The sequence below is a fragment of the Triturus cristatus genome, chromosome 3_2 (assembly GCF_964204655.1).
Source record: "Triturus cristatus chromosome 3_2, aTriCri1.1, whole genome shotgun sequence".
Taxonomy (NCBI): Eukaryota; Metazoa; Chordata; class Amphibia; order Caudata; family Salamandridae; genus Triturus; species Triturus cristatus.
The window spans coordinates 57,926,936-57,947,499 of record NC_140584.1 but is presented as its reverse complement, the minus strand read 5'-3'; the positions used below and the strand labels follow the sequence as shown (position 1 = coordinate 57,947,499).

The window sequence follows — 20,564 nt, the reverse complement described above, 5'->3', positions numbered from 1 at the left end:
CCCATTTCATCTTACCCATCCCGTCTATGAGACCGGGTGGTTGAACTGTAGTATTTTGTGGGGATTCCTCCAGAGATACGTTTGTGAGGTGCCTGTAAGACACCGTCTGAACAGACTTTTTTTAAACTTCAGCACAGACTGAGCCCCACAATCCCCTGTATTCCGAACCTTTAAAGTACATTCTACTCAGAATGTTTACACAAGACTGGAGCGTGCTTGAGAGAAAAATAGCGCTGACGCTGGTGAGGGAAAACATTTTCAACTCCCATTAATATGTCGTGCCCTTGCTTGTTTAAACATAAGTCGAAAAGTCAGGGCCCCCACAATGGCGGGGAATTGTCAATTCCTCGTTTCTGTTTTGCTTTGCTAGGAGCTTCCCCAAGGACACCCTATCTGCCATTCATTTGTGATTAAAGGTCAGTCAGGGGATGAAAATAGGCCACAATGGAGGTTATAAATGACTGCTTCACGGGTTTTTTGGTTTGCTTTAGTTGCCAAGGTTTAAACGTTAACATCCCATCACTAAGCCTTGTTTGGTGTATGTAAACCTGATCAATGTCTCTTTCCTTTTTATTCTTTTGCTTCATATGACACCAACACAGAAATCGGCATTAAACAAATCACACTTCCAATCTGGTCTATGCCTGTCTGGGATCTCTATGGGAAATATCATATTTAAGGTTTTTTTTTTTTTGTTTGTTTTTTTAACCGAAGGCCAGAGCATTGGTTTGAACATACATTTCACAGAGATTATTTAGGACTCGAGACCCATAACCACGCGAGCATTTTTGCTACTTGGTAATAAAAAGATAACTTGCCAGCAAGGTTAGCCTCTACTCGTTCTTGGTTGATTACTTGCCCATCAGGTGGGATGTTTTTGGTTGTATTCGAAACGCTTCATGTTACACATTAGTAGAACCCATGTTATGGAATTAAAAAAACAATAATAATTCAAACTAACCTACTAAGTACTAATCATGGGTTTGGAGTAGCATGCTAATCGCCAAAAAAATGCGTTGTCACAGGTCGTAAGCACTATAGAAGGATAATGCTACTTTCCAGTCAGCATCTGTTCTTGCCATTCAGAGCTGTAGATTCACATGCTTTGCATACTCCTGCCATCTAGTGTTGGGTGCAGATGTTTACAAGTTGGTATTCTACGAAGAAGTCTTTCCAGACACAAGGTAAGGTGACTCCTCTTTTCGGTGATAGTGCGCATGGGCATCGACTCCATTGTTAAATGTGTATTGCGGTGCTCCAGTTCGAAACCATTCTTAGAGTTCCCCTTGGTGCGCAATCCACTGTAACCTTGACGGTATGGTTTCCGTACGCGTTTCCTTGTTCTACGCATATCGAATTGGCATGTGTTTCAATAACTTTACATGTTCTAACAGTAAAAACCACACGTTGTTTTTACTGTTTAAAGGCTAGTAGCCCCACTGGCAAGTACAGTACGGAACAGAACACTGGTCGCTCAACAGTGCTAACTCTGAATGGGACTGCTAAATATGATACTTCAAGGTATTAAATGAAATGTTGCATTAAACTCAATTTGATGCTTAAGTCCAATTTAATTTAACTTTTGTACAAATGCTACCCAAAGTTTCCAGGACCGTTTACGTTTGCACACAAATTGCTGTCCTCGAGATAGCTTTCTGCTCTCCTTGGAGGAGTGCGAATGGCCCTCAAGATGGAACATAAAAGGGCCTACCACTGGAAGAGGTGTGGCCTCTTCCTGGCAGGAAGGCCAAACAAACGGGGTGTGAGCTAAAAAGGTGATCTTCAAAGGGGAAGCCTCCTTTGAAGGGCAAATGGTAGTCACACATGAGAGGGGCTGCTGTTTTGTTTTAGCAGACAGGCTGCCATTGTCGTCAGAGAGGGAAGCCGTAGCAAAACCGTTTTTTCTGTGGTAGTCTAGCTCCCAGGTAGCTACACATTTGGGATGAGCTAGGGAGCTCCACACACCAAGAAAAGGGTTCTGCCATGTTGGGAGTGGGAAGAACTGTACATTCTGGCCTAGCTAGATGCCACACTTCACAGAAAGTCATCATTATCCAAGAGGGGACCAAGTAAACCGTTTTCTAGTAATCGCCACATCACAAGAACTGAGCATAAAAGAGGCTCTCCTTGCTCCCAGACCTGAGATCTCATCTGTTCTGAATGACTGCCCTGTTGTTCCCTGGACTCAGCAAAGAGTATGCACCAAAGACTGGACTACATCTTCTGCACCTTGGGCTAGCAAAAAGTATTGTGCCTGTGGTGTCCTGCTCGAGGAAAAGTTGTCCCCGAGCCCCAGACAGAGAAGGTGACTCCAAGAGTCAGTTAACTGACTACCTGTTACAGCACCTGGACCATGAAAGCAGAAGAAGCCTGTCTTGGTGAGTTGGTAGCAAAAAACGGAGACAGAGTCCTGACCCTCAAAAGTTGCACCTTAGTCTGCTGGAATCAGAGTGTAGTTTGGTCGCCCAACAAGGAAATTACTGCCAGTTAAAGGAAACTGCTAGTTTTGCTGTAACCAGAGAATGGCAACTGTTTTCTGACTGGATTTCACAGAACATCGACTTCTGTGGCCAAAGTCGCTCCACCGAATTCATGGAATGAGGGGCTGGTCCATGAAGACCCAACACTGGCTCAGCATCCTTGAGTATCTTCAGCCTCCTGCATCCCTTGCATCAGGACCACTCAATGAAATCTATGGTGGTTCACCGATAGAGCCTGGGCAGGAGAGTGCTTTGACTGCAAGGTAGCTCTTCTACTCAACCTTAGTTGTTCCTGTAAATGGCTCCCTGCTGGAGTTAGCCACCACAAGACTGCCTTTACAGCTGTTTGAGCATACATGTCATGGCTAACCCTAAGCCATGAGCTGCAGTAGATTGCATGAATTACATTACTGAAAAGCTGTGATCTGTTTCTTTAACATTTCATATCTCCAGAACCTCTGGTGGATTTTTGTTGTTAACAATGTCTATTTACAGATAAATATACAACCTACTTTTATAAATTAGTGCTGGATTTTTATTTTGTTGCGTTTTCTTCCTATTCAACTGTTTTGGCACTTCTAAATACTTTACACTGGTTCCTTTGATAAAGCCGGTTTGCTCTGAGCCACAGCTACCCAGGACTGAGCTAAGGTTTTACAAACAAACTGCCTTGATCTGATACGGAATTTTGACACCCCACTTTATAACCCACTTTCCTCGCAACAACCTAAAGAACACGTTAGACAGAACAGTGTGCACACATGCAAAATAACTCAGATATTCCATATAGTTGGGTACCACAAGCTCCATATAGTTAGCTACCTCCGAGCTCACCACAAGCACCAACCAAAACCGTAAACAATCAAATTTGTCAACTCAGTTTACTTCTTACATACACCTCTAGTCAGGCAACGTTCATACTAGTCCTTCCGGTGGCCTTTTCCTCAATTGGTAAAGACCTTCGGCATCACACACTACACCACACCACACCAAATAAACATTAAAACATTAATTGTATTGGCATTCACACTACAGGAGACACTATTAAAAACAAAACAAAGTCCGATCATTGACGGAATCGTCGAGACCAGGGGATGATAGGACCGGACAGCACTGCAAGGACATTCAATGGCAATACAACACTGTACACATCTCATTTAACATATAAAAAGTGTTTTTGGTTAGGGGTAATGAGGATGAATTCGATTTCGCAGGATTTCTCAGTAGAAAGTTAAATGGCATACACTGCTGGATTTTCTTGAAACGCGATGAGGGAGTGAAGATGTCATTTAAGCAAGAGGCTTCTAGATAGAATTGCATCTCATCAGACCAGAGATGTATGCTGGACTAGAGTCCACAAAGTTCTTAAGCAGACTGATTTATATCCGGCAATTAGGTGGCACGTGATAACAGATGGGTTGTCCAGGTCATACTGTAGATCATGTGGGAGGGAGCGTGACGAATGGGAGGGACTGTGAAACATGTGGCTGGCCCTCAGCATATGCTGTGGCCACCTGGACTTTTTTGACAATATTAACATGTCATTATGTAACAGGCCAGAATATTCTTGAAAGTTGACTTACGGGATCATATAGAGGTGGGCAGTAACAGGACATGAGCCAAAAAACAACAGATGTCCCAAACGCCACAAAGCTGAATTGCCACTCCATGTAGAGAGAAGCTGTGCACGGTCTTTTCAATGGTGGAGTCTCTGCCATGGGAAACATCTTTTGGAGAACGGTGAGGACATTGGAGGCACTGCCCAATTGAAGACCTTTCCCCTGACATATTTCAGTAAATATTTTAAAGGTGCTACATTTGCATGGAAAAAAACACAAAGGACCTGGTTGGATACCGAGTGCATGATTTCTGGAAACAGATACCTACATTAGCTCTGACAGTTAAGGCACACCAATTTCCATCACTGTAGCAGTCCCCAACATGCATAGAGGAGCCCATTCAATTAAAAATCGGTTTTCCCCAATGACGACGAACCAGGGGCGTAGCTAGGCCTAAGGCCGCCCATGGTTACCCCTGCGTTTGCCGCCCACGCCGGCCGAATCTAAAGGAGGGTAGGACTTGGTGGCGACTCCTGTGGCTCGCGGGTAAGAGGGGGGCACCGCCCACAGTCCCCAATACTCGTGTCGCCTGGGGCGCCCCCCCCCCCCTTGCTAGCCACTGTGGCGAACACCTTTAAACTTGGAAGCCTAGCTGATTCCAGTATAACGAAGGTGACCACAGCAATGGCGGCCTAGCCACCAAATGCTAAATAATGCCTTTAGGTCATTTTCGGTGCTTAAGCATTTAGTTATCTTTTTAGTTTTGATCAGGTCTGGAAGGGTTCGTTCTCAGATGTGCCCTGGTCGATCTGCTTTTTTCGGGATCAACTCAGCCTATAATTGAGTAGAGTTGAACTCCTTTTCGTTTGCTGACATCATGAATTTCGACCATGCAACATGATGCATTCAGAGCTAAAGCCCTGAAAGCTTTTACACCAATAGCGATGTCGATATGACATTCAAGTATTAATTACACTGCCACTTCAGTGCATATCCTGATGGTCCTCGTTTGTGGGTGACTTGACTAAAGGCATCGGGCCTCGGACAAATTTAAAAGGAATTGGGAGTTCCTATCGATAAGTTCACAGTCCATGGCTCCTGCGGCTACTGCCATCATCTGAAACAGACATTTGGAAAGTCTGGGTTGAATCTGGCCTCTGCAATCTTAAATCTGTTTCAGTCACTGTCTCCGTGCCCGATACCTACCTCCTGCAGCACTGGCTTCAGTAGTAGTGTGCTGCCGATACTCAGACCCAATGCCTTTGTTTAAATAAAAAAAGTTTTTCTTTACAAGTTTTAGGTTTTTCGCAAGACTCGCTCAGGTTGTAGTTCCGGAACAAAGGAAGGTACAAATTACACACAGGAGACAGTGAAATGAAGGGTACCAACGGTGACACTGTTGGCAAAACCCAACAGACAGTTTGTCCACCACCTGCTCAAAAGCACAAAAAGAAGTCATAACAAAATAGATATTTTGGAGGGTTTCTGTAAAAACAAATTATATGACTGGTTTCCAAAGATCTAGGCCGCAGTAATGGCAAAGATTCCCGGGCAGCTCTATGTTATATTACCTAGGAAAGCGACGGGTCCAAGTGTGGGAGAGAGAAATATGGGAGAGCGTTGTTTGCATAGTGTTCTTCAGTGTAGAAAAAGAAGGGTTTTCATCCCCAGTGATTATGGAGGCTTGGTCTGAGTTTTCATGCTGGTAACATGCTTCCAAACTTGTTGGTGAAAAATATTAACTAGAGATGGCAGCTTCTGTGTATGCTGCACTGTGGGCTTCAGGTTAACGTCATGCTAATTCGGCTTGCAGATGATGCCCAACAAATTATATGCAAGTAAACAAGATGCTGTCCGATTCCAACAATTAAATAGCAGGACTATGCATGGCAGGGTAATCTGCAATAGCCCCATGCTACAAAACACATAATGACGTCCCTGGGAAATCTTTAAAATTGAAAAACATTTAATTTGCGAGAAATAACCATCATGAATTACTTCAGACATACTGGTGTCATTTAAAAATGTCATCCAGGATTCAGACAGCAGGCTAATCATGTTTTGGGGCAGTGAGCCCTTCTCTGTCATCATGCTTCTGACATGGAGCGCTTCAATTCTAGTAACCCTATTAATACTTTTTATGAAGATAGTAGAAGGAAGGCTAGGTTTGAGTTCTTGGCATGGACAACGGGGCCGTAAACTGAGAATACCAGCCCCCTGATATACCTCTGTAAAGAAAATTGTGGTCCAGAGACCTTCCTTTTGATTTGTGTTTTTGGATCATAGGAGAAGTAATTTAGCTTGAGTAGAAATTGCTCATCCGGGCCGAATTTTTCTGGACGATATTTTTTTTAAATGTTGGATATGTTGCAGTGATGATGTAATATTTCAGGAACCATGAGACCTAAATATTTCATTTTGGTGTCAAAACATAGGTTTTGGGGCTCAAATAGTCTTATAGAGCAAGAAAGAAACCCATTTTCCAAAATGGCAGCTATAATAGAGGAAAAAGAGACATATAGAAATGAAACAAATAATAGTGGTTTTTAAATCCTTTTATGTATACACCATACAATGTTTATGGTCTGAATATGAGAAAAAAACATGTTTATCACTCCTGTTTTAGACACATTTTCTTAGTGCACTCCATTTGTTTTGGTAATCGCCCATAGTACATTTGCAGAATGTTGAACATTTGAGAAGAACATATCGACAGCCATATCTTTTTGTAGCACAGGTTTTGCAAGTACATGTAAGTTCCCCAGGTAGAGGCTTTAGAAATTTGGTAGGTTTTAGCACCCTATCAGCATCTTCCCAACCAAATTCACATGGATCTTTCTCTACATATGAATGATCCAAAACATTTACACATCTTCTGATCAAGTAGAACGCTCTTTTAATGTGTCAAAGCACAGAATATGGCGTCAGTGGAAGGTCACTTAGCGGGACTGATCTCTTGTATTGAAGATAGTTAAATGTGTGACAGTCAGAACCCATTTTCAACACACGCACAAGGTATTTTTCTGCATTTCATGTCACATTATTCTCCAGTCTCAGCAACTCCTTTTAGAAACTTCACAGGTTCAGCAGTGAAAGCTCCAAGCTTTGTTTAGATTTGCTCATAGAGTCATCACCTGTAAGAATATCTGCCTTGATAAGAACACTGGGTATCTCTGGGTCAAGTTTCTTGTGCAGAATATGAAGCAGGATTAAGTGTCTTTTTTTTCTCAGCTGCTGCATACTGTATCCAGAACTCTGACAATCCTTGACTTATGAACACTGCAACAAATCTAAGTAGCACAGTAATAACATCGGTGTCATTTGACAGCGCAATGACTCAATTGGAACCATTGCGAACAGTCCACTCATCATGTGGCACCACACGAAGGCCAGCTTTCTCCAATTTGCTGTTAAGTTCTTGAACAATATGGCCCGTACCTTTTGAATATCGCTCTGCAGGCACCAACTCCTCATTGACAATCATTCCACTTGCAATAATTGGAAATGCAATGTTCACTGAAGCATCAGCAATGTTTTAGCTTGTTAAAATCTCCAAGTTCATCTTGCTTGATGTTGATGACCGGAATTTATTAAGTTGCACAGGTATAGGTGTCAAATTTATGATGCAGGCAAGGTCAATTGTTCCACTTGTAGACATTCTTCTAATTCTCTCACATTCTTTGACAGATAGTTCAAGATAACTGTCAACAATGACAATGTGCACTTCTTGCAAGGTGCACATTGACTTTGAAATGGGTAGAACAGCCTGAACGACCTCTCCGAAGTTTTGCACGGATGAAAGCTTGAACATTTGCAATTGTGACATGTAGTCCACAACAACAGCAGTTTTCAATGAGGACACCTTTTCAAATTGAAATTCTTCAGGTTAAAGTTTTTTTCAAGCTCTTGTACAAGTTTGTGCTTCACTTGTTTGGTTGCAGCATCTCCATCAAATAATGAATTTGTTGGAAGACGATAACGCAACAGAATTTCTATGATAAATGCGCCCCTTTCTTTTGCTACATCCATCTCTCTATGTGCTTGTGAAAGTTGTTTTTTTGTAACCGGTTATGTAGTGGGTGATTGGATGAAACTCTTACTATGGTAATTAAAGCGTGAAAGTTTAGCTTTTGTGATTATGTCACACAGCTTTTTCTCTTTCAATATAAATCTCTCCTTCAGTTCTGCGTACAGATTCGATCCATGTTCCAGGACATCTAGTAGATGTGTCTTTATATCATTATCCATAAATTGTTTGGTCAGGTAGTTGTGTAGCTGCACAGGCTCAATCATTTCAAAGGGGTATCCTCGTTGCTGCATGAAATGAAGAAGGCTGTCAACATGTTGATTAAAAGGTTCCCCTCTCTTTGCCACAAGTTTGTGGTGAGGACAAGTTTCACGATGGTCCATTCATTTTGATTGTCATCTCTCTGACAACATTGTAAATAGAAAGGACTTCATGGTAAAGTAGCTGCCATTGAGACACATATTCACTTTTAAGTGTCTGATCAGCAATTCCCTTGGAACTTTTCTGTGATCTCTGGATCATCTGTTCCAGTTTCATATCCGGAGCCACAGCATTGAATCTTTTCTCTCTGCCTTTCACCACAAAATGTCTTTGGATGCATTTTCTATAGAGGTATGGTTTTTCCACCTTTAGCTTCTTCACTCTTTCCAAATACCAGGAGCCATACCTCAGGTACTTTATGCAATCAAATTCGCAAAACACAGTAATCAGTAACTGTGCGAGCAGCGCACAATATGACAAAAGCAAGTAACTGTGACAGGAATAACACCATAAAGAGTGATGAGGAAAAAAACACTTAACTCGGCTGCGCAGCAGCGAAGAAAGAGGAGGAAGGACCAGTGAGGGAAGACTATGTTGAGGCTGAAGGACGCTGATCGGTATATCCAGGACTGTTCTAATTGGACAATTTTGTTTGACTACAGATTTCCCCAGGGTTGAATGGAAATGTAGTCTTGTTGTTTTTAATGGCTGCTCTATAAATAAAGTGAAGAAAGAAGGCATAATCCTCGCCTATGAGTCCTTAATAGAATTGAAACTTTTCGTTACAATAGCTAGGAAATTTTCATTCATAAAACATGATTTGGAAAAAATAGTACATTTGCACAGCATAAGCCTGTCGGTTTCAGGGGATTGTCTTCCACTTCTTCGCTTATATCTTCAAAGACATCATCAATGTTGTTGGCTTCTGTTGCAAACTCAAGAACTTTAGTTTGTAACAGTTTAACTTTGCCGATAGTAAACTATGATGTAAAAAACGTTAAGACCACAACAGGCATCCTTCTTGACTTCCATGATTTGCGGAGCTCTGGGGCATCACAAAATTTGTCATTAAGTCCATCCTATAAATATTTCAGGACGTTTCTTAAAATGGTTCCTGATGATTTTACTGCATCCTGTGATCTTATTTTGGCAGCAAGAACTTCAGCAGTCAAATCAGCAGAGAATACCATAAGTGGCTTATTCTTTTTGTTAGATTGACAAAAACGAATTCTGTCACTGTACATTCTCAACAAAAAAAATCTTAATTTCATTATTATGGATCAATACAGTTTCATTAATGGTGACCATTATTTCTGTGATCTTACTGAGTACGAACCCATATAGCACTCGAGAGTGGCTTTAAAACTTAATTTCTTTTTTAAAAGAGTGCAAGCCTAACTGAAGCCTGGGTGTTACGTTAATGTTGGGAGCTCATTGTACATTTATATTTTCCAAATGTATGCATACATGCAGTTCAGGTGGGTATACAAATCCACTGCAAATACGTTCACCTTGCTTTTTAGATCTGCTACTCGGCTGAAAACAATCTTGAAAGAAACTAGCTGCAGATAAAAACATGTTTGCCCTTTGAGACTTACATACTCTGTACTTTGTTCTTTCCACAATCCCTTTGGCCCTTGTTCTGGCTAAACCACAGATAACACATTGAAAATCCTCTGCTTTTTGATCAGTTGTTGGACGTAGACAAAGGGTAGCCATCGATCTTCTAGGTGGATGGGCACTGGGTTTGGTTGTCGTCGCTTTCTCAGAAGACTCAAATTCTTGTTGAAATTCACTGGTTTCTGCAATTTTTGATGCATTTTTTTCCAGGCTTTCTTCCATTGTGTACGACTTGTGGCACTTGTTACAATGATAAAATATTTGATCCTCTTTACCCATCAGTTTCCATATTTTGTGAACTTTGTCTGGAAGTGTTTCTGCAGCATCTCAAACTCTCTTCTGTCCAGCTGCAGTTGATGTTAGCCTTTCTTTTGGGTTAGTTTAGCATGTAGCTCATTTTTATTTGCTGAAGGAGTCCTCAGATTTTGTAGTTCGCAACACTCTGTCAGGAGGTAAAGAACCTCTGCTACCACCTGCTACGCTCATGTTTACGAATTTAAATCTATGGAAAACCTGAAACAAAAGCAATATTAAAATAAATCACCAATATGATGGCTAAAACACATCATTATAGAGCCAGGAATGAACACAGCGACAAAAGTCCCTTCCGGCGTCGGCGCAAATGTTGATCCGGCTCTGTTCCCACTTCGGGGATGAGGATGGGGGTCAGTGCTGATTGGGGGGACCGTTAACGTCGGGAGTGTCATCGTCGGGATAGGCGTCTGGGAAAGTCGAGTGAGATGGACTGGCGTCAATCTGGATCCAGGCCCTAAAATGAGGTACAGGGCCTCATAATAGTTTTGGATTTGGGCAGCAGATGCACCGGTTCCCGGAAAAGTAGGACTGCGAGGAGTTTGCTCAGAAGTAGGTGCCATAGACAGAGCTTTTGAGCGACAACGCTCTGGATCCCGCATTGCGTCGGCCGACTGATCGGGAGAAGTCAAAGAATGCCTCTGCTTCTTTGACTTCTTCTTGTATTTCCCTGACTTACCGGAAGACCTCCGCGATGACTTCAAATGCGACGAGGAGTGCGGGCTCCACGACTGTTCAAGACCTTCGTCTCGAACAAGTGAGGTGGAGCCGAGCGCCGGGCCTCCAGCAGCTTTCGGGACCGCTTCCGCAAAGCCTTCGGGTTCATGGCCCGGCACTCGGAGCACGACTTCAGGTCGTGGTCGAGCTCCAGGCAAAGGCACATGAAGTGTGGAACCGTCAAGGACATCACCTGATGACAGGAGACGCAAGGCTTGAAGCCAGTCTGACCTGGGACATCCCTCGACGCACCAGGAGTTCAAAACACGAAAAAGGGAGTCAACAAAAGTTTTTTAAAAGACTAGCCAAAACCAGCTAAGGGGTAGATTTTTCCGGATCTGCGCTTAGGCTGGCGCGGAGAAAGAAAGAACCAAGGGGCATCTATTCTAAGGTAAGGAATCTACAACTAACGTATGTCTCTACCAGATACGTTGTTATCAAAGGTAAGTTACTTGTCGTGTAGTGGTAGCCCAGTAGACTGTGGCTCGCATAGAGATCTTCTGCTCTATCCTACCAAATCTCCAAAGTTGGATGTGCATGCCAAGGCTCACAGTGTGTCACCCCACCTTATTTCTCCACAGTCTCCAGCAACCATTGTAAAGGATGCGTTCTTGTTGGGTTGGGGTGCTCACTTTGTGGGAGATGATGGCGCAAGGCCTTTTGTCTACATCGAAAGAATGACTGCATAATGACTTTCTGGAGTTGAAATGGTACACAGTTAGATACCATAAAGAGAGTTACAAAGGTAACTAAATGATTCTCCTCATATATACTTCTAACGACAGATCACACTCTTTGTCAATCAGTACCAAAGCAATGTTTCCTCCAATGAAAAGGGTCTGAGGAGTGGACTGGCATCAGGAAGTACTTCAGAACCAAACAGGCAAATAGTGGTGATTGGGTACTTGCAAATCGATACAGTAGTGCGTGGTGAAAGTATGTACAGATGCTCACATAGCTTCCTGACAGATGTCCAAGACAGGAACATCCCAAGCTAAAGGTGTGGTGGCAGCTTTTGCCATAGTGGAATGAGCCCTTAGTTCTTCACGAGAAAACGTCTTGGCCAAGGCATAGCACAACTTGATTTAAGAGCAAATGAACCCTACAAACAGCTGAGCATCAACCCAGTGCTCCTTGGTCCCACCAATATAGAAATTATGGGTATGACGTGGGCCCAACTGGTGCAGCCTTTCCTCTTTAAATTCATGTGATCGAAAAAAGAATGTGAAAGCGTGATGGCCACAAGGAAAGGTGAAAGGGTACAGAGGTTCTAGCTTGTCTGGACAAAAAGTATTTTATAGAGGCTAAACTAACAAGGCTTGCAGCTCACGGGCACAACACGTAGAAGTGACTGCAATGAGAAACCCAATGTCCAAACTCTCAGATCCCAATTGCAGCCCACTACAGGAACGTTAAGACTTGATTACAGTTCCCACTATGCCATGATGAGGGAAGCAGGAGGAAGTGCATGCAAAAGCACAGTTACAAACATGCATTATAAACATTGATTTGGCTGAAGAGTGCTGAACAGTCAAGCAAATGAAGGCTGATTAGTAATCGTTAACCGTGATCACAACAAAGGCACAAAAAATGCTAAATAATTTGGCGTGTGCCTCGAAAAGTAATGAAAAGCCAGGTTCAAAGCAAGTGCTGACTAGATCTGATCATATATACTTCCTTCAGAGAGGATTATGACTTTAGAAAGGCTCTCGGATACAAGTTTTACTAAAATGATGAGTGCGGAGGAGGGGGGAGTCTAGCGTTACAGAAGCATCTGAAAAGTATGGACTCCAATTAATAATCCACAAAACAACTACTTTGCATTTTTCGTTATGTGCATAATGTTAACTTTGTTATTTATCTCCCTTGAACAAGTAATTTTTCAGGCATTATAAAAAAATAGTGTAAGCAGCATGAGAATATTTGTTAATCTTTCATTCAAAGCCAAAAATACACTTACTTTGGAATTCCAGCACCACAGGATTTAAGTTGACAGAGTGTAGTTTGACGGCCAAAATTCTATAGGCTAGAAAAGGAAAAAAAATAACATTAAATCACGATCCGAGAGCAGATGAGAGACTGTACAGTTGGGAGAAATGTCACTCAAATATGCAAACTCGCTGTGATTTGTTTTAAGGACAGATATTTCATCCCCATCCCGCTATACTGCCCTAAATATTTTTTGACAGAAAAGTTGGGTCCCTAAGACTTATCACAGAATCAAAAAAATATAAACGACAGTAAATGTTCAGTTTCCACTTTATGTTGCAGTTGAATCCGTGAGCCAGATAGATTCACATGCCAGCACCCTCAGAGAGCTCTCATGCAGCTACTTTGAGATCCGATATTAAAGCTTTAAAAGTCTACCTCCCCATTTAGACTTTTAGCGCTGGCTCATGAGATGAAGCTAAAATCCTATGGACAGGCTGTCTTGAAAAGGCCAATCTGTAGTCGGATTTCACCTAACATGCTTACACGAGACTCGCTGTCTAAGGTCCTTACACGACTTCTTCTGGGAAGCAAGACTCCTTCACTCCTGCCTTCTCCCCCCCAGCCTCTTTGGTAAGCTTATAACTCAGTTATCACTCATCTTATCCAAGAGGTGGTGTCTGCCTCCAGACTCCAGACCCTTCTGCTTTGTAACCTGATCCCGTGGGAGCGACATAAGATAGGATAAGAATGTCTTGGATGAGAAAAACATCCAAGACATGAAGCATAAACGTGTGGAATTGGGGGTAAAGAGAAGGGAGTTACATCGCTGTTGCTGGAAAATCACCCATGATGGATTTAGCCTGTGCAAGGGGCTCAGGGATGAGGGGTCGATCAGGCTTACTGCAAGAGCGGGGCTTGCATTGCAATGAAATGGCAGTGGGAACTTGGACTTTGGAAATTATAAAGGTTTGAGCTACGGTCACATTTCAATGGTGTTCTAAAGTGCATTTAAAAACCCTTAGTTCAAGCCATTTGTGCTTCATATACATCAGGAGTCTTTTTAAAACAAGTTCCAACTTTACAGAGCGGCAAGTTACAAACAGAATATCATAATTGCGCATAATAAATGCTATATGTTTGACAGTGTATTCTCAGTACATACATAATACCACAATTCGGTATAGACTGGTGTGGGAGCCAGAAACCTCAATAAGGGCAGAACTACATCTCCATTCTCTCCATAGTGTGATTCTCTTAACTAGAAAACGACATTTCATTATTCCCTTATCAGCTCTATTGACAGGTTAAACATGAAAATATAGGCTATTGGGAGAAATTTCCCTACACTTACAAGGATATTTCCTACCATCCCCAACAGACGTGTTAGAAATGGAGTTTGGGGGCGTGGCTTGGACGGCAATGGGTGAAGTTGCCTAAATCCAGCGCTCCGCCGAACCTGGGAGCGAGCAGCCAAAAGAACGCACAAGCGCAGATTTCAAAGTTGAAAGGAACCCACCAAAGTACGTTGGAAGGGCAGAGGAGGAAGGTGACCCGGGCACCAGAACCCCACAGCGTAGAGAAAAGGAAAAAAGCATCGCAGAAAAAAGATCCAGCTGTGGGGAGAACACCAAGATGGCACCTAGCAAGTGAAAGCACCGCCGCTGCCGTAACTGCCGCTGAGGAACCGCACCCAAAAACAAACACCGGATGCCTCCCACCAGCCAGCGCTCCTAAGGTCAGTGCGGGGAGCTTCTTGTGGGGGCTTACCGGGACACCAGAAGACGGGTGGTGCGAAATTGAGAGAAGGAGATGTCCGTCCCTTTAGATCGAAACTGAAACCGAATAAAGGGGGCCAATTGTGAAACCAATGTGGACGGACAAGAAATACGAGGAGTGAGACTTCTGATGGTGGGAGAGCATGAGAAGCGGGTCCTCATAAACAAAGAGCTGTTTTTGTGTGCACACTTAACTCGCGCGCGTCTGAGAATAAGAACCCCTGCCGGCAACGCCAGCCCTCTGACGGCATAACTAAAGGTGCAGAAGCGAAAGTGAAACTGCCAGTGCGGGCTGCCATTTGCAGACGGAAGGCAATAACAAGCGGCAGTAGACTCAGGGCGCCAGAGACGAGAATATGAATGTGAAAAAAACAAATGATGTTTGGTGCAACATGAGGATGTGCTCATAGCGCATCACAACGAAGGACATAGAGGAACCATAAAAAGCGGTGGAGAACGATAACACACAGTAAGAGGGACAGCGGAAAAATAAAAGGGAGTGGCGGCGAAAGTCCATTTGAGCCTTCTAATTGGACACAACAGCCAGTGTGCAACCAGCAAGGAGCGTAACTAAGGCATCGTCTGGGAGGAGCGATCCAGATGCTCGTGAATACTGGGAGTTTGAACAGTCTCTAATTCCCAAATGCTGATACGGGCACACGCTTAAAAGGGGGCGCAAGCCACAGATAATGATGCCGGCACAATAAGCACGACGCCACATAGAAATAACCGTCGAGAACCAGAAAACCAGGCACGAGCTATCTCAAGGCCACCCAACACATGAGAAAAGACCCAGAGTGAGATAATTACCCATCACAAAGAGGCGAGCTCAAAACTCAGAGGGGTGCATAACGTAGAACACTACAAAACGAGTAGGCCTATCCAGAGAGAACAAGACCACCATGAAGATAACACCACCACCACCAACAGGGCACATAGTATTATAGACCGAAGATACAAGAGACGCCCACGCCTGTGTTCAAAATAGAAGAAGACTAAACAATTACCAATACAGGCGACCACCACACCCAACAACTAAGGGAAAGATCAGACAAGAAGCGCACATATGCCCATAAGGTGCAAATACAGCAGTAAACCAATGCTAGAGGAGGTTTGAGCGGCAACCAACCAAAGCAAATAGAAGGAGTGGCGTCGACAAGGGCAAAGTGCAGACGACAAGGACAAGGTCAGCGTCAGGACAAGGCCCCCGTTATTCGAAAACCAACCCCGGACAGAGGACCACAAAAGTCCCCCACAAAGCAAAAAGGCGGCGACACACAAAATTGAACCATAGCGCAAAAAGGGGGAGAAAGGTTCAAACTACAACAAGAGAAGAGAGGGTTATCAACCATGGCTGGTAATTTCGGGAAAATCACGAAGCAATCAAAGAACTAGGAGCGACACGCTAGCAGATTCCCCCATCCAACAAAGACCTGATTTTAATAGCACACTGGACATGATTCTGAAAAAACTGTCAGAGGTCCACGACCTAGCCAAAACAACTAAACAAACTACGGATGCAATAAAACTGGAACTGGCCACTGTTAGAGTGGTTATACACGCGGCAAACAATAGACTGACAGAAGTAGAACAGAGGGTTAGCGACATAGAAGACGGGGAACAAAAGGCAAACAAAGCACTGCTAGAACTAACCAAAACAACCGCAATACTCCAAAGACAAACAGCTGAACTGGACGATCGAAACAGAAGGGGGAACATTAGAATCCTGGGGGTCCCGGAGGGGGAGGAAGAAAAAACTGGGTCATGTATCGCCTTTATATAAGACATGATCCCCAAAATCACGAACCTTAAATTTGACCACCCTCTCGAGCTGGACAAGGCCTACAGAGTACCAGCCTACAAACCCACAAATAGGGCAGTACCACGCCCTATAATATGCAAACCACTCCGATTGCAACACACGGAAGCTATCTTCGCAGTGGCCAGAAAAAACCAAAATATGCAGTGGAACGGTCACAAAATAATCCTCACACAAGACTACTCTAAACCCACAGTGGACATAAGAAAAGGGTTTCTGGCCCAGCGAGACAAATTAAGGAAGGAGAACATAATTTTCTCATTTGTAGGCCCTACAAGGTTCAGAATCAGCGACAAAGAAAGATTGCACGTCTTTGAAGACCCAAAAGAGCTGTCCAGATATCTACAAGGACCTACAAAGCAAGAGATGGAAATCTCGCAAGCAGGAACTAGCAAGAGGCGAGCCTCGCCGGAACCAAGAGTGGAATGAATGAAGGAACAAAGACTAAAAATTGACCACTTAGGCACACTCAGGAACTGAAACTATTTCTACCACAGTACACACAACCTACCTCAGGCGGGACCTAAGCTCACAAATATCTACCTCAAATGGTCGACCCACTCTCAAGAAGGAAATTTAAACCTAACAAGCACAAGAAGTGGTGAGATCAGAATATCTAGAGCAACAGAGCGTGTAACTTGAACAAAACCAGACGACGGGACTAAGCAGAGAACAATATAACACTATATCGTTTTGGGGACGAAAACTATAGGAGCGAGATAAGGGGGAACGAAGTAATCATGAGGGAATACCTATATTGGTAAATAAGGACAATAGTGAGCAAGAAAGACAAGAATGAGGAGGGGTATCTATATAGCAGCACTGGGGTAAAGAATCATAGAATACCAGGGAGAGTGGAGCGGGATCTTTGCTGTCGCACATCTAGAATACGATGTTTTGGTACGGGGAGGGTGGGTTTTGTATTGTTTTTGTTATGTCAGTACTATATGTCAGGTACGTCTACTTGGATTCTATCCACTGCACTCTATCCTAGCTTAACCCTTCTCTCCACACTTCTGCATGCAAGAAAGATATTGCCATCAAGACCTGGGGGGAGCACAGAAGAGGGCCCAACAGGGGGAGTCACAGACAGTACCCACCCACTAGGCAGTATTCCAAAGGGGGAAGGAGGAATTTCGAACACAATGCAAGAGAGGTTTTGGGAAAACAGCGAACATCCATTGTAAACAAATGTCACTAGACAGCCCGAAATCCTTAGCGTCCAACCTAAAGATAGTCTCCCTAAATGTCAAGGGTCCCAACCACCCAGTTAAGAAGAAAAAAATACTAGACTACCTAGCTAAAACAAAAGGAGATGTCTTCCTACTACAGGAGACCAGGCTATCTTTAGACGATGCCAAACGAATTAGAGCGAGGTGGATCGGACAGATGGCCTGCTCTCCGGCCACAGGGAAAAAGCGGGGAGTGATTACCCTAATAAACAAGAACTCCAAGGTAATAATAGATGAACAACAATGCGATGCGATGAAGAGGGGAGGATATTTGTGACGCATCTGAAAAGGGGGGAAGAAAGTATACATGTAGTGAACCTCTATGGCCCCAACGCTGACGACTCCGAATTTTGGGAGGACAACTCGAAAAGACTGGAAGCATTTCCACAAAATGACCTAACAGTGATGGCAGGCGACTTCAACATAGCATTAGACTACACTCTTGACAGACAATCACACTGCCACTCACTCCCCCCAAGTGCACACACTCCACAAAAAAACGTATGTACCAGGTTCAACCTTAAAGACCCGTGGCGGCTACAACATCCTGACACCAGAGATTACACCTTTTTTTCCAACCCACACAACTCATACAGCAGGATAGATTACATACTAATCTCAGGAACACACACCCACTTAATAGAGCACACTGACATTGCGACAAGAACTGTCTCGGACCACTCCTTTATCAGCCTATTGCTGTGCGGGGGACACAATGAAGACCACCCACGTAGATGGAGATTTAATAGTGACGTCTCGTCAGAGCCGACCAACAAAGATAAAATAGAAGACGCCATTAAGGAATACATCAGGTTTAATGACACTCCGGGCACGGATCCTAAGACCATGAGGGACGCACAATCAGGGGCACAATTATAGATATTAAAGCCAAAATTAACAGAAATGTGAAAGCACAGTTAGACCATCTAGAAAAAGATACCAAAAGATTAGAGGTAACTCATATCACAGATTCAGCGAACGCTTACGCGCTGACAGAACTCACAAAGAAAAAATACGAATACAACAGAATCTTGAGTGAAAGGGACTGAATGTGGATAATCAAATATAAAGCAATCAACCTCTGCGAGGCCAACAAAGCAGGGAAGTTCCTGGCCTCTTACCTGAAACACAGACAAAGACAGCATCCCATCTCATCAATCATAGACTCACAAAACATCACACACACAAGACACAAGGAGATCCTACGAACATTCAGTGAGTTTTATAAAGATCTCTACAAAAAAGGCCAATCTTTGGACGAAGGTGGCTGCACCGAGTACCTAGACAGACTAAACCTCCCGAAGAGGACGTCTGAGGAAGCACACACATTGGGACAGGAGATAAGCTCAAAAGAAATTGATATGGCAGTGAAGTCTCTTAAAGATAACAGAGCACACGGGCCAGACGGCTACACAGCCACCTTTTAGAAGACTTTCTTAACTCACCTGCAACCAATTATGAAAAAAGTATTTAACCACTGCGAGGGGGTTATCCCGAAAGAAGGCAAAAACTACAGGCCCATCTCTCTAATAAACGTTGACGGCAAAGTATACGCCAAAATCCTGGCAACAAGGCTTAACAAGGTCCTACCACAGCTGATAAGTAACGCACAGGTAGGATTACTTAAGACACGCATGTCACATGACATCACCAGACTCCTGTGTCATATACTCTTAAGGGCCGCCAGGGCTGGCAAACCAACGGTGACCATCACACTAGACGCCGAGAAAGCGTTTGATAGAGTATCATGGCATTTCCTGGAGCAGTGCATGCGGACATAAAACCTAGGGGACTCATTCACACAGAAAGTTATGGCACTATACGAAAAACCCAGAGCTCGAATTGTAGTCAATGGGGCGGCCTCTGAACCCTTCATCCAGCAACGAGGGACAAGGTAGGGTTGCCCCCTGTCCCCCTCGCTGTTCCTACTGGCCCTAGAGCCACTGATCAGGGATATCGAGGCCAATGAGGAGATGAAGGGGGTCACCATTAATGAGGTCATAGTCAAACTAGCCGCATACGCGGATGACATTCTCATTGTCAAAATCCTCCATCAAGGCCCTCATGGAGACCATAGAGAAGTACTCAACCCTCTCTGGATATAAGCTAAATAAGGACAAGTCAGAATGTAACCCACTTAATATCTACACCACTAGAGAGATACTGGGGGCTTCGGGCCTTGCCTGGCAAACCAGTTTCATTAAATACCTAGGTATACACTTCGGGAATGACCTCAAAAGCACACTTGAACAAAATGAAAAACTAATGCTAGACAAGACAAAGTCGCTGTTGGAAGGTTGGTTGCCCAAATTCATAACATGGTGGGGGAGGATAGAGACAGTGAAGATGATGATCACCCCAATGGTCAACTACCTGTCAAATATGCTCCCTCTAATACTCACAGACTATTTCCATCGCAAAATAGACAAGATGCTAAATAATTTCATCTGGCGAGACAAAAAAGCGAGGATAAGCCTTAAAAAATTAAGGCTAGACAAAAAACTGGTCTGGCTTAGACTTGAGAGCCATACTAAACAACCTTGAACCATTAGCTCTCCTAGCAGCTAATAAACAGATACTAGCAACAAACCCAATACTCAAAAACACGAGAAATGCCCTACTAAAAGTAGATCAAAGGATGGAACACAGCATAAAAAACTCAAGGTGGGAATCACTGGGGGCAAACGCAAGGATAAAATACAGAGGTAAACCACTATCTATTGACTCATGGAAAAAAATAGGTATCTCCCACCCTGTCCAGCTTGAAGAGGGAGAAAGCCCCTCCACTTTCAGCATGCTAAAAAACAAACATAACTTACCAGATATAGAA

The 20,564-nt window shown here is 43.5% G+C and overlaps 1 protein-coding gene across 1 annotated transcript in view; it reads right to left on the bottom strand.

Moving 5' to 3' along the window:
- The window catches only part of JAM3 (junctional adhesion molecule 3), a 363,931-nt gene that overhangs the window by 217,730 nt on the left and 125,637 nt on the right, over positions 1–20,564 (bottom strand). Inside the window, exon 2 of the mRNA XM_085647234.1 lies at positions 12,937–13,002. Within this exon, the coding sequence (XP_085503360.1) occupies positions 12,937–13,002 (66 nt within the window). The remainder of the gene's footprint in view (positions 1–12,936; positions 13,003–20,564) is intronic.